The sequence below is a fragment of the Nymphalis io genome, chromosome 24 (genome assembly GCF_905147045.1).
Source record: "Nymphalis io chromosome 24, ilAglIoxx1.1, whole genome shotgun sequence".
In the NCBI taxonomy this organism is placed as follows: Eukaryota; Metazoa; Arthropoda; class Insecta; order Lepidoptera; family Nymphalidae; genus Nymphalis; species Nymphalis io.
In genome coordinates this window covers 6,297,834-6,313,575 of record NC_065911.1, presented here as the reverse complement: position 1 = coordinate 6,313,575, position 15,742 = coordinate 6,297,834, and the positions used below count along the sequence as shown (strand labels likewise).

Sequence of the window (15,742 nt, the reverse complement as noted above, 5' to 3'; positions counted from 1 at the left end):
AAATAATGATCAGTAGCAAAATGTGTTTTATGAGAACGTATATCGAAGAGCAAAAAATATAACGAAGGCTAGACAAAGAAAGGTTAAAAGTTAATTATAATAACCAGTATTGTATCAGTTATCTAAATAATCTATTCGACCGTTAAAATCATGTCATAATGAATACGAACACTTTGAATATAATTGTTTAAAAAATATCATGGCCAAATAATGATATTATAATAATTATAAAACTTTATTACTTCCGGCGTTAAATAAATCCTGGTATAGGTATTATTTTTAATGATCACTTCACAATAATTATTTAATTATTTCGTATATATTAATTATAATATATATGTGTGTTTTATACAACCACTATAATTATATGCAACTGGTGGTAGGGCTTTGTGCAAGCTCGTCTGGGTAGGTAACACCCACACATCAGATATTCTACCGCAAAACAGCAATACTTGATATTGTTGTGTTCCGGTTTGAAGGGTGAGTGAGCCAGTGTAATTACAGGCACAAGGGACATAACATCTTAGTTCCCAAGGTTGGTGGCACAATGGCGATGTGGGCGAGGGTTAACATTTCTTACAATGCCAATGTCTATGGGCGTTGGTGACACTTACCATCAGGTGGCCCATATACTCGTCCGCCTTCCTATACTATAAAAAAATCCTATACTACATAAAAATAAAAATTAATGAGATTAATGAGGATTAATGAGACATTTTATAAGACTAGATTGAATTAAATGTAAAACTGCCAACGGTTCGCAATGTATATTCTACCGGAATGAATCGGTAAGAAAATCATTTTTTATTTCTCCACCAATTAAATTATCTGGATATGTTTAACATTGCTCTTTAAAGAAAACACCTCTTAATTTATTTGAAAGATGTCAAAAAGACGCATGGACATTGTATTTGATTGCAGATTATTATTATTATATTGAAGAGCATAGTTATCTATATAAAGGATTATAATATATTGTAATTAAAATATATTGTAATATTGTAAATTGAAAAGTTCATAAACTAATAACGTATGAATATAATCAACGCACTATTAACTAAAATAAATCTCTATAAACGCACGTTGTTAGTCTTGCAATGAATATTCATATGTCTATAATTATTTTAATATGGCAATCCTCATGCTCGAATATTAAAACATAAAACAAATACTCACTGGTTTAAAGTAACAAAATTTTACCCGAATTTTGTACAAAGAAAGAAATAAACGAAAAACGAAATACTTTAACACGAAAGTAACTTAACCCTTCACGGTCGAAGGTATTTTCTGCGTCGAATCGAATCTGTTTATGGTTAAAAGAAAAAATTGCAATCTATATCGGATTACAACGGCTGCCGAGGTCTCCTTACACGTCTTTAGATAACGGTCAATTAGGTGCGATTTTTTTTTCATTACGGACGGCTTTATGCAAAATATGACAGCAATAATAAATTAGGAACCAATCAAATTGTTCCTTCATGTTTGCTTAAATTTGAAACGTGACTGATTAAACTAAATAATGCTGTGCATTTCTTTAAAATGTCAAATCAATAATGACAGAAAGAGGTAGATAATTGTATAACTAAACAGTTGTTTGTGTATTAGAAGCCGAAACGGAACGAAATGAAAAAAAAACATTTGGAAACCATAAAAAGTAATAATGAGAAACTTTTTATTCAAATTCCTTAGGTATAATTACATAAAATGTAAAAATTATATATATATAAAAGGAAGTCATTAAAAAGTAACAGTCAAAATAACCTTTATGATTTGAAATTCGATTGGCTGAATAACTCAACTCCCTTGCTGTAATGACTTCATTGTAAATTGTTGCCATGTTTTTTGACTCATTTAAGTTATGACAGGAATCAACTGGTCCCACTGGTCCTTTTAATTGGTCCACGTTAGTACACATTGGCATTTCAGACAAATTGTTCAAATTGGTGATGTTAAAATTGCTTACATTTTTTTACATTTCACAACCAATTATGTAATACCATTTACTTTATACGATTTTTTTTTGGAAAACACATAATTAGACATTGAGTGTTTTTTATTTATCATCCCTAAATGTATTATTTTAATAAGGAATCATCGTTAAGTCGTATCACTGCGGGACAAAGGTCTTTTTGAAGAAAGTTTACGCTCTTATTTCTAGATGAACATGTGGCTGATTTTCATCCGACACATGCAGGTTTCTTCAAAACATTTTTCACTGCTGAGCACGAGATTATAAATATAAATTAAACACATGAAAACTTAGGGATTCTTTCTTTTTGATTTACGACTTCTAGCAAATGCGCAATCTCAGCTCAAATCGACTTATAATCATAAACGGTAACGGTAAGCCTGTAAATGTCCCACTTAAGGCTTCCTCTCCCTTTTTTTGAGGAGAAGGTTTGGAGCTTATTCTACCACGCTGCTCCAATGCGGGTTAGTGGATTACACATGTGACAGAATTTCAGTGAAATTAGACACATGCAGGTTTCCTCACGATGTTCCCACGATCATCGGTTTAGATTCACGCATTCTTACCACTGGGCCATCTCGGCCGTATGTATAATCATAGTTTAATTGAAATAAACTCAATATTATCAAAACCATACTAAAACTACAGTTGAGTTAAACAGACTAATAAAGATACTATTAATATTTTCTTTAAATGATGACATGTTACACGGTTATACCCTTCACAGTAACTCTGCTTTTAAAATAAAATCTTGGCTACATCCTGCATTATAGTTAGTGTAATGAATTGTTTACCCAGTACTCAAGTGGTCGATTATTTTTAATCTGTGCCTCAAGTTTCCTGCACCGGATGGTGTATGCCCTATATACTACAGACCTACTGAACTACGCGCCTGTTACTTGCTCGGATTAAGACCTATACCTTACAACGATATCGATTTCATTTTCAATAAACTTAATGTTACATTTGAAAATTTAACTAAATATATATTTTGTAACAGATTTTGACAATTTATTAATTACTAGTTTCTGACCGGAACTTTGTCCAAACGCCAGAGAGAACAAGTTTTTTGCACCCCTGACAACGTTTATAAAAAAAATCATGACAATCGGTTGAGCAGTCAAGACGTGAAACGGTAACAAACAAACTCATTATCGGGATTAATGATATTAGTATCGAAATAAAGATAGTGTCATATGCAATTGAAACTAATTAATTATTATAAAATATTAAAAAAGTTTACACATACCAGAAACGTTAGTTATCAGAGTTAGTATTTCAGATATTTTTTTTCACGCTGGAAAAACGCATTACGCCTTTCCGCACGGGGACAGTGGGGGAGTGCTCACTGGTATCCGAGGCACCGAGTACGCCCCGAACATCGGAATACCCACTAAAAAACCATCGGTACCCTTTCTCTCTTTGAGGAGCTCCATGGGATCACTTGCGCATGCTACCGTGATTTCAGAACATATTGGCGTTCATGCAGCAGATAAACAAATTCATCATAGTATAGTTCTGAACTACAGAATTATCTCGTTTACCCAAATTTGAAAACAGAACACGTACCATATTTATAAAATGATGGTCGATTTGTTTTAAAATAGCACTTGAAGAAAAGCTTGTGTAAAACTATCAGCAAGAAAACATAATCCTATATTCCAACCAGTACTATTATCCACAGCGAATCGCTAATGTGCATACGCGAAGCACAAAAGATGTACACCGTAAATCTTATAAAATATTAGCTTAGGTCAGTACTAAAAGTTATAATCAAAGTTTGTAAAGTACATTCATGTACTTATACATGCGTAGCACTTGAGTACCATGGAAGAGTTACTTCTTTAACTTAATAACTCGCTAAACATTAAAGTGAGTTGTTAGTGTTTTATTATGTACGTTAGATTTTAAATGGTAATAAATATAAGCAACAAAACGTACAACTAATGAACAGAAAATAGTAATGTTATGGTTGTTTTTACAATAAAATCGACTGCAAAAATTGTTCAGGTAAATAAACTATATAAATATATCTGTTTTCAGAATTTAAAAAGATGTAAGTGACGGTTTTTATTTTAAAAATTATAAGCAGCAAGTTATATTTAATATTTTCTGAATCTACACACTTTAAAGAAATTAAATAAACAAAAAAGGTTTACAATTTACAATCAAAAGGTTTATCAATTTAGTATCAAATCAAATATCGGGAATATTGATCAAGTTTTATTACAAGGAAAACCGGGCCAATCAACTAGTATACAAAAACTAAATTAATTCTTTTATACTCATTTAAATCGTCCTAAGTCAAAAAAATATTTAAAATAATTATGCCGTAAATGGTAACGAGCTTAATCGTTAAAATGTCTTAATTGCAAGGTCGAAATCCCAACCCTTCGATACTAAAATGCATGCCAATTTTAACCCGTGACTTAAGTACCGTCTGTCCTTTAATAGCCTTTTTCGTATCTCAAATCGCAACGACCATCAACTTATTTTCCATCTAAGCATCAAGGAAATAAAGTTGACTTTGCTTTGTATCAAGTTAGGAAATAAATGGTAGCAGTCGTGAGTTCAAATCCTAATTAACACCTCCGTGTATAGATAAATTGCACCGATAGTGTACGGATGTGGCGTTTGCCAGGTTTTTGTAGTATATTTACGGTCCTTATTGAATTTTTGTATATTTTATCGTACGATTGTTTTGTTTGACTCTAGAAAATAATCTAACTACTGCAGCTATATATAAACAAAAACAACAAGTCTGTTCTTGGTGATAGGGCTATGTGTAGATCGGCTGGGTAGGCACCACCCGTTCATTAATTATTGTACCGCTAAACAGCAATAATCAGTATTATTTTGTTCCAGTTTGAGTAAACCAATGTAATTATAGGCACAAGATGTCACAAATGGTGAATATTTCTTACAGCGCCAATGTCTATGAGCGCTGGTGACCACCTACTAGGTGGAATATTTGCCAGTCCGCCTACCTGTTGTATTTAAGTCTAAAACATTCCACTATAATACAAATATAGTTGCAAATAAAATATAAATACGAAATTCAATTGTTATCAGCGTTAAACCAGATATAGAAATAAAAGCAACTGGACGACATGAGAAATGCACAACACCAGACACCATTATATTACGTTATCTTCATGCTGTATAATGTTACAGTCTTATCATTGTAACGTTACCATGTTGTTGGTACTGCATTTCAGTCTTCGGTTCGATTGGAGTCACCTTTCATTGTTTCCACGGGTGTGGGAGGAAAGGGCGAATGTCTGATAATGTATTGAAACGTATTATTTGTATGATCGTCTTTTTAACGTCGATTGTTTTATTTTCACATTCTGCCTTTACACTCACTTCCTTATCTTATTTTAGATCTAAAGCATTAACTTCTAAATAACTGTTACTTTTAATTTTCTTTGGTGTATCATGTTTTTTAAATTGGGCATTGATGAAGACGATATAGATAATTGTCTTTATAATTATTGTTATAAAACTTAATCTAATCTAACTCTATCGAAATGGTGACAATTTTCTTACCTCTTAAAGTATTAGCACCATATAGTGGATGGTCATAAGGCACGGGGCGGTAAGCTGGGTGGAGGGCGGCGAGGTAGCTCAATTCACCTGTAGCACCAGCTGCCGCCGCCGCTGCTGCTGCTAATCTATGAACAAAATAAACACCATTGAATAAATGTTTGATATTTCTTGACACTAGAATATGCCAGAAGTCAGACAGGAGTTACCCATACCAAGTAAATTATAATGCACTTAAAAATTATGTACACATTACTAGCAGATATAGTAAAACTATTTAATTTTTTACGCCAAGAATTCTTAGTTTAAATCGTAATAACAATAATATTAAATGAAACTGAGTAATATTTAAGCCCGGATTAACGCTAAAAAGATCCCCGATTGTAAAAAAACAAGACATCCGATTTCGACGTCTCAATAAAGAAAAAATATTACAACGTTTGACAAATTTCAAAATCATTTGTAATTCAATTCTGTAATCATCGTTTCTTAATTTTGGGCGTAACGATAGGCAATATATTCAACTGCCCTCATGTTTAATCATAAGAGATCGGAATCAATCGATAAACGTTGGATCTGGAATTCGATTCTGCTTTCCGCAAGCAATTATACAAGCGCTGGCACCAATAGGAACAATCTGACAAGTCATAAAACTTCTACGACACAAAGGACACCAACCAAAAAAAGCACCTGCCCTATTCAAAGTATTCAGACCATCGGTGCGGACCTCAAGGTCTAACAGTGGGGTTTCGATCGCAAAAACTGGCGAAGCACGATTTGACCATCAAATTTGTTGTTCAAATATATTTCTGCGAATACAATTCTAGATCAAGTTGAGAGTACAAAGGTAGCTTTTATTTCTACTTCCAATAGAAAGTAACGTTTTTTTTATTTGGTTTAAATTTCATATATATTCTAAACAAAATTCCATTTGCAAATTTTTGTTCGGTCAAAATATTTTACGGTACCCTAAAAATTCGTCCGAAGGTATCTGTGATGTAAAATGTCTGGACATTTGATAGGGCAATAAGCGACGTCTGGGCGACATTTTTGGTGCAAATTAAGGGACAGAAGAAGAAAAACGAAGGGAATTTTGCACATTTATTTGCACATAAGTAAATATTTTTGTTGATTGTTTACTAACCAAAAAATATACCAGACCTCTTTATAGATAAAATATTCATATGAATGTATTAAATTATCAAAGGCCTAATTATCTAGGTATTTAATTGATTGAGAATAAAACAGACATGTATTAAATATAAATATTTACAACAAAAAGTAAGATTATTGAGAGCATGCTAGTCATAAAATAGACAAACAATATGAATACAGTACGCCTTTCCCACGTTTATATAAAAAAACAAATCGAGTAAAGCGACTAAAGCGATTCGCTAGCGAATAAAAACACAATAGCGCACGCGCAATGCGCCCAGTAATAAAATTATTAAACAAATCAAACTTATAACATAATAATGCGGCAAGAAAATTGTCGGGTGGGCTCGGAATAAAGAAATTATCCAACTTACTGGCCAGACGATTGCGTCCCTCGAACAAAGACGTAGCATTGAGAAACGAAAGAAAAAGAAAAAAATATGGCGGCTAACAAAATAAATAAAACAAGTGCAAGAACACGCGCGCCTGCGCCCCGCGTGACGTCTTCATGTAGGCCGTCTTTATCGCACACGGGATTGCTCCTTTCAAACACACAGGTGTGACAGGGACGGTAATAAGTAAACACTTCCTTTAAACGGGAAGAAAGTTTAAAAACAGTGCTGGATGTGAAACAAGTTTTACAGATTTCGCGCAGACGACCTCTTTTTGATTTTGATGTTTTATTTAGGGTCATTCTAAAAGTGTATGTTATTCGACATAATTGAACGTTGACAAGATGATACAAAAATTTGTAGGTATGTTTTTAAGTATTCCGTTTAAATTATTTTTCGTACAGTAAGTTTATAATTAATATATAAATTAACATTTAGTGAAAATTGCTTTTGATTTTTTAAGAACTAATACAATGTTTTTTTTTATACTTTACATAAGTGAAATTTAAAAACTCATAGATAATTTAATATTATTACACAGCGTTCATTATAATTTAATTTTATTGCAGAATCCGTCGGAATGTTCAAGGGTTGTTTTACAACCAAAATTACAAGTTGTATACTTCGATAATGGTCTGACAGCGGATAATTTATTTTATTGCAATACTAATTATGGCTATAACTGCGTAAAATATAAAATGAACATTAATAGTGTGCTGTACAGACAATAGTGGAGAAAGAGAACACAAAATGGAAACTAATCTTCTTCACCATATTACTTACATTTGTCAAAAACTACATTAGTAGTAAAAAGTAAATGTATATATGTCCCACTGCTGGGCTAAGGCCTCCTCTTCCTTTTTGAGGAAAAGTTTTTGAGCTTATACCACACTGCACCAATGCAGCTCGATGGATACACGTGTGGCAGAATTTTAGTGAAATTATAAACATATAGGTTTCCTCATGATGTTGTAGAGTAAAAGCATTACACTTAATTATTGATTATCTAGGCCTTCCAATTTAAGGAGAACCTTGGTAACTACAAATGTCTCTTGGGCTTGTACTTCACTGGCTCATTCTTCCTTTAAGCCGAAACGTCAATACTAAGCCCATCACCTATTCTTCCACTAATATAATATAATAAGAATAGGTGATAGGTGGGTGTGGGGATACATAACTTTCGCCCAGCTGGGATATTTATAGGCTTTTACTTAACTTTTACGGTCTAGCAGAAAGTCCAACCGTCTACTCAGCTTTGTAATGCTACGATAAAAAATATGTCGCCACTTGTAAAACGCCTCGTAAAATAAAATACATATTAATAATGGGCTGCTGGTGCTATCACTAAGTGAGCATCACCGTATATAGGCAATGACGATGTAAGAAATATGAATAAAACCCTAGCACGGCCTACCAAACAAAAGTAAGTATTACTGTTTGGCTGGCGATAGAATATCTAATGAGTGGGTAACAAATAAATATAAAAAATGTTACCTCTTTTAATTAAATAAATTTTTATGTCATACATAATGTATATAACATTATGTATGTCATAAAAGTGTTGTCATGTCAGTTATACGTAGTATTAAATTAATTTTAAACACTGTAATTGTGAAAATACTTTGCTATACGGTGAAGGAAAACATCCTGAGGATACATAACGACACATGCTTTACGTCTACTTCAACTCAATATGTATGTACTACAAATTATATAAGAACACAATTACAGAACAGTACCGTACAGTAAAAGACTGTGAATGTCCCACTGCTGTGCTAAGGCCTCCTCTCCCTTTTTGAGAAGAAGGTATGGAGCTTATTCCACCACGCTGCTCCAATGCGGGTTAGTAGAATACACATGTGGCAGAATTTCAATTAAATTAGACACATGCAGGTTTCCTCACGATGTTTTCCTTCACCGTCAAGCATGAGATGAATTATAAACACAAATTAAGCACAGGAAAATTGAGTGATGCTTGCCCGGGTTTGAACCCACTAATAATCTGATAGGACGGCAATCCGACACGACTACTAAGTCGGGTGGAAGGCCGACGTCTTTAAGTACTTGGGGCTCAAGTGATTAATAGCACTGCCAATTTCAAATCGGGCTGCTACTGAATATTTCTTAACGGAAAAACTCCTTATAATCAAGAGACAAACTATTTTTGTAATATGTTTGTCGTCATTCAATATATATGATTTTTATTCTTAGTTTAAAAATATTTAAACAAAAAATAATTATGTCCTTCAGCGTTACAAGAAACCTCAACTGATAACGAAATCAATTCCCAACAACAAATATTCCTTGTAAAAGCATCGAAAGCAAATTATAGCTTTAATATCGTTTCATGCGGTTTTCGTACCTATTTATATGGGTGGACATGTCAGAGTCGCGTGTGGTCACCGTATCAGATGGTAGGGTGTCATCAATAACATGATGGTAGATAGTGACATTCGTCGCTTGTATATTTCTTTACGGTGTGTTGGTTGGATGACGAGATGACGGAAAGAGTTACTATAGATATTTATAAAATTAACTCCCTATATAATTTTTCTTCTAACAACTCGTGGGAATTTATAGAACGTAGAAATTGATAAATCAGAAACAGCCTGTATATTCGACATTCTTATTAATGGGAATATTCGACATTGGTATAAATGGGATTGAAATCCTATTACGATTTTATTTTTATTTCAAATTGTTAATATAGAAAACATAACTGTCAAGATTGATTTTTAGGAGCAGCCTGTATAAATTTTACTTTTAAGTAAATAATACTATAAAAATGTTAGGTCTTATCAACTCTACTTACCTAATTAATGACGTAATTAATTGTAAGAAAGATTTAAGACCCAATCACATTATAAGATACATTAACTAAAACTTAATATTGATATAAAAATATTACTGTTAATACTATGACGAATAAGTAACGCCTGTATATGACATGGTTTTTTTGCTGAATTTTTAATGTTAAAAGGCAAAATCCCTCCACAAGACAGTCCTAGTCTTTTCATTTACATACTTCTTCTATGAGAATGATACTCGACGGAATCATTACATACATATAAATACGTAATTATGTATATTAAAATATTGTTATATATTAAAAGAGACAGGTCGAATGCTATGTCGAACTCAATTAATTGTAAATAATATATATATATATAATATACAAAAGTTTTTATCGATAGCCCTAAACTTGTGGTAATTTCAAAATATATTACAACTAAAAGTTGACATTTTTATTTGAGAAAAGAAAACTAAAATGAAAAAAAAAAAACATAAATAAACTTTATCATACTATTTCAATTTAAATAACATTAAAAGTCGTATATTTTTTAAATAGCTTTACCAAAATGTCAAAAAAGTGCTAACATTTTACACAGATTAACGAAAAATATAAATTTTCACGTGTTAACGTAAGAAGGTTTTATGTCTCCATAACATTCACGCCTCATTTAAATACGGACATGTATACTCTCGTTTATAAAGATTCCCTTGACAAATAATGCCGAAGCTTAATTCTCAGGTCCTTAACACGAACAACGGTGATTTATGAAGGCTTTAAATTAAAAAAAAATTAAGCCTCCCATGTTGGTTGGGATTAAGTGAGCAGCACAAACGGCGTTCTAAAATTCAGCCTTCGTTTAGTAAGTTCTAGGGTTGCTATGAATTTGTGAATAAACATTGAATTTTGATTATAATATACATTGATTATTTTAAAAAAGCCGAAATAACTCAGTGGTTAACAAGTAAATTTTTAATGTGTATTGTGGGCTCTAACCCGGGCAAGCACCTCTGACTTTTATAGTGCACAATTTCAATTTGTATTTATAATTAATCTCGAGACTAGCGATGAATGAAAAGCACTGTAGCTTTGCTTGATGGTAGGGGCTTGTGCCACCATGTGCAGATACCACCCATTTATCATTTATTCTACCGTCAAGCAGCAATTTTTATTAAAGTTGTGTTCCAATTTGACAGGTGAGCGAGCCAGTGTAACTACAGGCACAAGGGACTTAACATATTAGTTTCCAAGGTTGGTGACGCATTGAAGATGTAAGGGATGGTTTATATTTCATCGATTTTTTGAAGCCAAATAAATTGAAATTCTCTATAATATTAATTAAATCGATACATATCAAACATCGACAAAAAAAATATTGATACATCAACTTTTTTTACAATACACTGACATACCTGTACACAATTATAGCTTCGAGCGTTTTTAAAACAGTTACGAAAATTCCACTATATCGGGTGATTTAATTTTGGAATGGAGTTTATTAACTAGGCGAATTTTTAATTATACTTAATTGCTTTCAATGGCAATGGCGCGTGTATAAAATATCACTAAGATTATTTTCTTTCAACATCAAAGTTTATCTTTTAATATTTATTATACGTTTAAATATTGTTTAAGCGTATTGATATATTGTAGGATGTCGTACAATAGGATGATTTGGCTTTTTATGTGAGGTTTAAAAACAATATTTGTCACATTTTAATTTTTATGTTTAATTTTCTATTATTTTTCTCACTCACCCATTAGTGGGACTTTTGACAAGATTGACTCTCTGAAATAATAAATAAATAAAGAAAACGAAATGCCAACAAAACAATATTGCCATTAAGCACAATGCCAATGTTAAGTAACCAGGGTAATGACTCCATAAACCAGGCAACAGATAGTATCGACATATGTACATATATTTATCGATAAATGATTTAATTATTTAAATAAATCGCTGATGACCAAATATGAGCGTGACCTCACGAGAACATTTTACTAATGGCCAAACGTTTGGTCCCCCGTAGTGTGGACACGGCCGTTTTGACGTTTTATTTTTCATTACAGCGAACCGACAGCTCAATTAAAATAAATGAAACTAAATGTGAATCACCCTGTGGTGTGAATTCTCTCTTCCAAGAAGGCAGACAGCGGGTGATCGGCTATTGTGAACAATAACTCATAGCCTTTCTATAGTTTTACTTGATATTTCAAGTGTGTTTAAGCAAATATCTCCTGTTGGGTTTTGAAAATGGCAAAATTCATACTTTTTTTGTATATTCATATATAATAAATAACTCCGGGCAACTAATAGACATTATTATATATTGTCGATTTCGTTTATAGAAAAGGCCAGAACATATAGAAATGACATGATCACGTGATCAACAATTGATGTATTGAATCCACTAATATAGTTAAGCGAATTTCAAGGGTTAGCTTACTTTTTCAAGCCGATCAACTGATTTTTTAAATAATGTATACCTTATGTTGTTTTAAATAAAAATATGAGCATTTTTTTAAGTTTTTTTGGAATAAGCTTTTATCTTTTTCACCAAGTTTCAATTTATTTACTTACACAGCAATTATAAGAGGAACATATAATTATACATAAACAAGTTTATGTATGTGATCTATTTAAGCGTTATATCTATCTTTATTTTTGATTGTTACAGAAGTTTATTTTGTATGCGGGCGCGAGAGTTTATAACATGAATAATTAAGCTTTTATTCTCCTCTTGAATAAACATTTATATTTGTTAAATGAATTTATGTTATTTTTACCGCTCATTTCTCGTAAAGGCATTTTCTAGTTTATTCTACAGTATTCTATTATACATCAAGTTTTGACGTCCATTTTTTAAAGACCTAAGATTTACCGGAAGGTAAATCTTGACTATCATAGATGTCAATTTTAGTAATTACATAAACATATATATAAATCTTTGAAATTAATCTTCAGTAATAAATTATTCACAATGATAAAACAATTTAATTATACTCGACAGAGAAACAGTAAACTACACGACATAGAAACTAATCAGGCAACATAAAGCAGCTCGAACAAGTTCTGTTACTACTCCATAATATCTAGGCACAAAGCCAGACCGACGGTATATAAGACTTTGACTTAGATATGTAGAGAGGGTACCAATTATAATGTTTACAGACAGTCCTGATTTTTTATTGAATTATATTGCGTAGACAATTTTTGAGGTAATGGTAGTGTAATCAGTTCATATTAGCTCAGCTATTACAGCTACTTTACCAACAAAACTCTTGTTATGTATATTTACTTTCCGTTCTCTTTTTCCATGTCAGCTTATTTAAAATATATTTAGGTATTACGCGTAATAAAGTATCGGTAATTCTTTATAAATACTATATTTCAAGTTATATCAATTTATCAATATTGTTTCGAACATTGGGAGTTATGTCAAGTCATAACAAAATTAGTTAAATTATATAAAAATATATTTATAATAGGAAAATAGACGTTATTATTTATTACATAACACAAAGGTCACACTTTAATGGGTGTCCCAAATGATATAAAAAATGTTAAACGTTATATGTGATGAAATAAACATTTCTATATTAATTATTAAAGGAATTAAGAATATTCTATTAACACATATAATTTCTAAAGACAAATTGTTTGGAAAGTACTGAGTATGCGATTTTACAAAAATTTGGTCACACTAGCCAGCGTCTCAAACAAGAGGTCGTTCGGAATCGACGGTAAACAGTCGTTTCTCTGTTGAGAAGCAAAATTGACTTGTCAGTTTGTAATATAAATAGCAAGTTATTTGTATATTTATTGTATTCTCTTTATAGCTAACTTAACACTACAAGCGTATTGTTATATTTTAACTGTCTGGTTTAGTGGCTAGCTTAATAGAACGCATATTCGAATTATTGGTCGGGCTAATAAAAAACATTTAGTTTTATATTTCAAGGAGTTCTTAGTAACTTTGGACGCTGTAATCTGTGTGTTTTAAATTTGGACTATATAATTAATGTTCATTATATACAATAAATTTCCTACCGAACCGAAGTTAGCTATCAGAAGTTTTAGTTTTTAGTTTGGTGTGGGTATTTTTTATAAGAATATATAATCATATATAATATATCCCACTCATTCCAGACAATCATAATTAGAATTATAAACGTAAAAGTTTGTGAAGATGAATCTTTGCTACTCTTTCACGCCAAATGACAAAACGTTGACTTAACACATTTGCTACTTGCGCAAGCGTAGCTCCGGGAGAAAACTACTAAAAAAATAAATAATAGTTTGTTTTTCATGCGTAATAAATTCAACGGCGTTATACTTCGTGTTTTTTAACCAAAATTATCATTTGACCCAAATGGTAACAAACAATTAAGATAAACGAGAGGTTAGAGATCGTCAGCATCTATTTAATAATTTAAATGTTTATTTCGTGTCTTAAGTGTTAAATTATAATTCCTAATCAGTAATCAATTAATGACAACTGACGTGATAGTTATCGCCTTTTTAATAGATGTGTGTGTATTATCTGTGTTTTTTAGAAAATGTAATTGTATTGATTACATATTAACAAACAAACAGTTAAACAGGCGCCATTTCACTTACAAATTCTAATAATAGTTAGTGAACTAGTCATCGGCTCAGACAATCAATCATTTGAACTAAATAAACGCTAGGCGTCACTCAAGGCACTAATTTAGGTACTCAACTTTACCTATTATATATCAAAGACTTTATTCATTTGGCAGCGTCTTGTTCGACAACGCTAATGGTCTGTAGAATGGGTTTAATTGGGCCATAAATTAGATAGAACACTATTTGCATGGGCACAGCTTTTGCAATAAATATGATATGATAATAATGCCTCCGCTAATATAATTAGGTTGATAATGTTTGTAACATATTAACGATCTTCCTGGTACATTTATAAATATTTATATATTATAAATACATTTCTAACAATCGGTATGTTTTATATTGTATTAATATATAGCAAATAAGAATGAATTGGATGCGGGCTGCGCAAGACCGGCCAAAATGGATATCCTTGGGGCCTTTGTCCAGCAGTGGACGTCTTTCGGCTGAGAGACGATGATGATGATGATGAAATAAGAATGGTTGTATCTTAATTAAATGATTAGGTACTTTAAATACTAAGCATCATCAAATATCAATAGTAATCCTGCGTTACGATGATAAAAAAATATTTCTTGTAGAACTTCAGGTATGTTTAAACTTAAGTTATTTGATTCTAAGCTATGAAATTATAGAAATATAATATATATACCTAGTTATAGCATCAGTTACACAATACTTCCTATCATCAACTTTACTACTGAAATCTACAAATGAAAGTTGGCCATAAAATATAACATTGCTCGTAGAGAACTACTAAAAATAATAGATTTATTGCCTCGAATAGACACGTGTCGAAATTATTTTTTTTATGTATATAGTTCGAAATATGTTTACGACTTTGTCAGTTACGGTTAACGAGTTAAATTTTTTACGGCTCACATTTTCATCACACCCATCACGAATGGGTATTTGTGATATATCTTTTAATAGTGGGATGAAAGGATGTAGGGTGCTTACCGATATTGTTTGGGATTTTGGCAGTCCCGTTCGGGAAAGTGCCATACTTTTTGTTAGATTGATACTTAAAATTTAAATTAAAAACACAAAATTTTATCATTACAAATCTATGATAAAAAAAGATCATTCTTGACTTATGTTTAAAATAAAACGCCTAATAAACGTCTTGAATGAACTTCGGGAGCTTTTTAATCCATATGAAGCGAAAATAAACAAACGCATATTATAAACAAAAACTACACGCGCATAATGAGCGGAGCGTGTGAAGTGAAATTATT

General features: G+C 31.7%; 1 protein-coding gene across 3 annotated transcripts in view; it reads right to left on the bottom strand.

Moving 5' to 3' along the window:
- The window catches only part of LOC126777823 (transcriptional activator cubitus interruptus), a 101,995-nt gene that overhangs the window by 24,241 nt on the left and 62,012 nt on the right, over positions 1 to 15,742 (bottom strand). For 2 of the 3 annotated variants that reach the window (XM_050501003.1, XM_050501004.1), the window contains exon 4: positions 5,519 to 5,643. In XM_050501003.1, the coding sequence (XP_050356960.1) occupies positions 5,519 to 5,643 (125 nt within the window). Of the gene's footprint in view, positions 1 to 5,163; positions 5,200 to 5,518; positions 5,644 to 15,742 lie in introns of those variants that run through there. The other variant, XM_050501005.1, reaches the window with a different exon arrangement.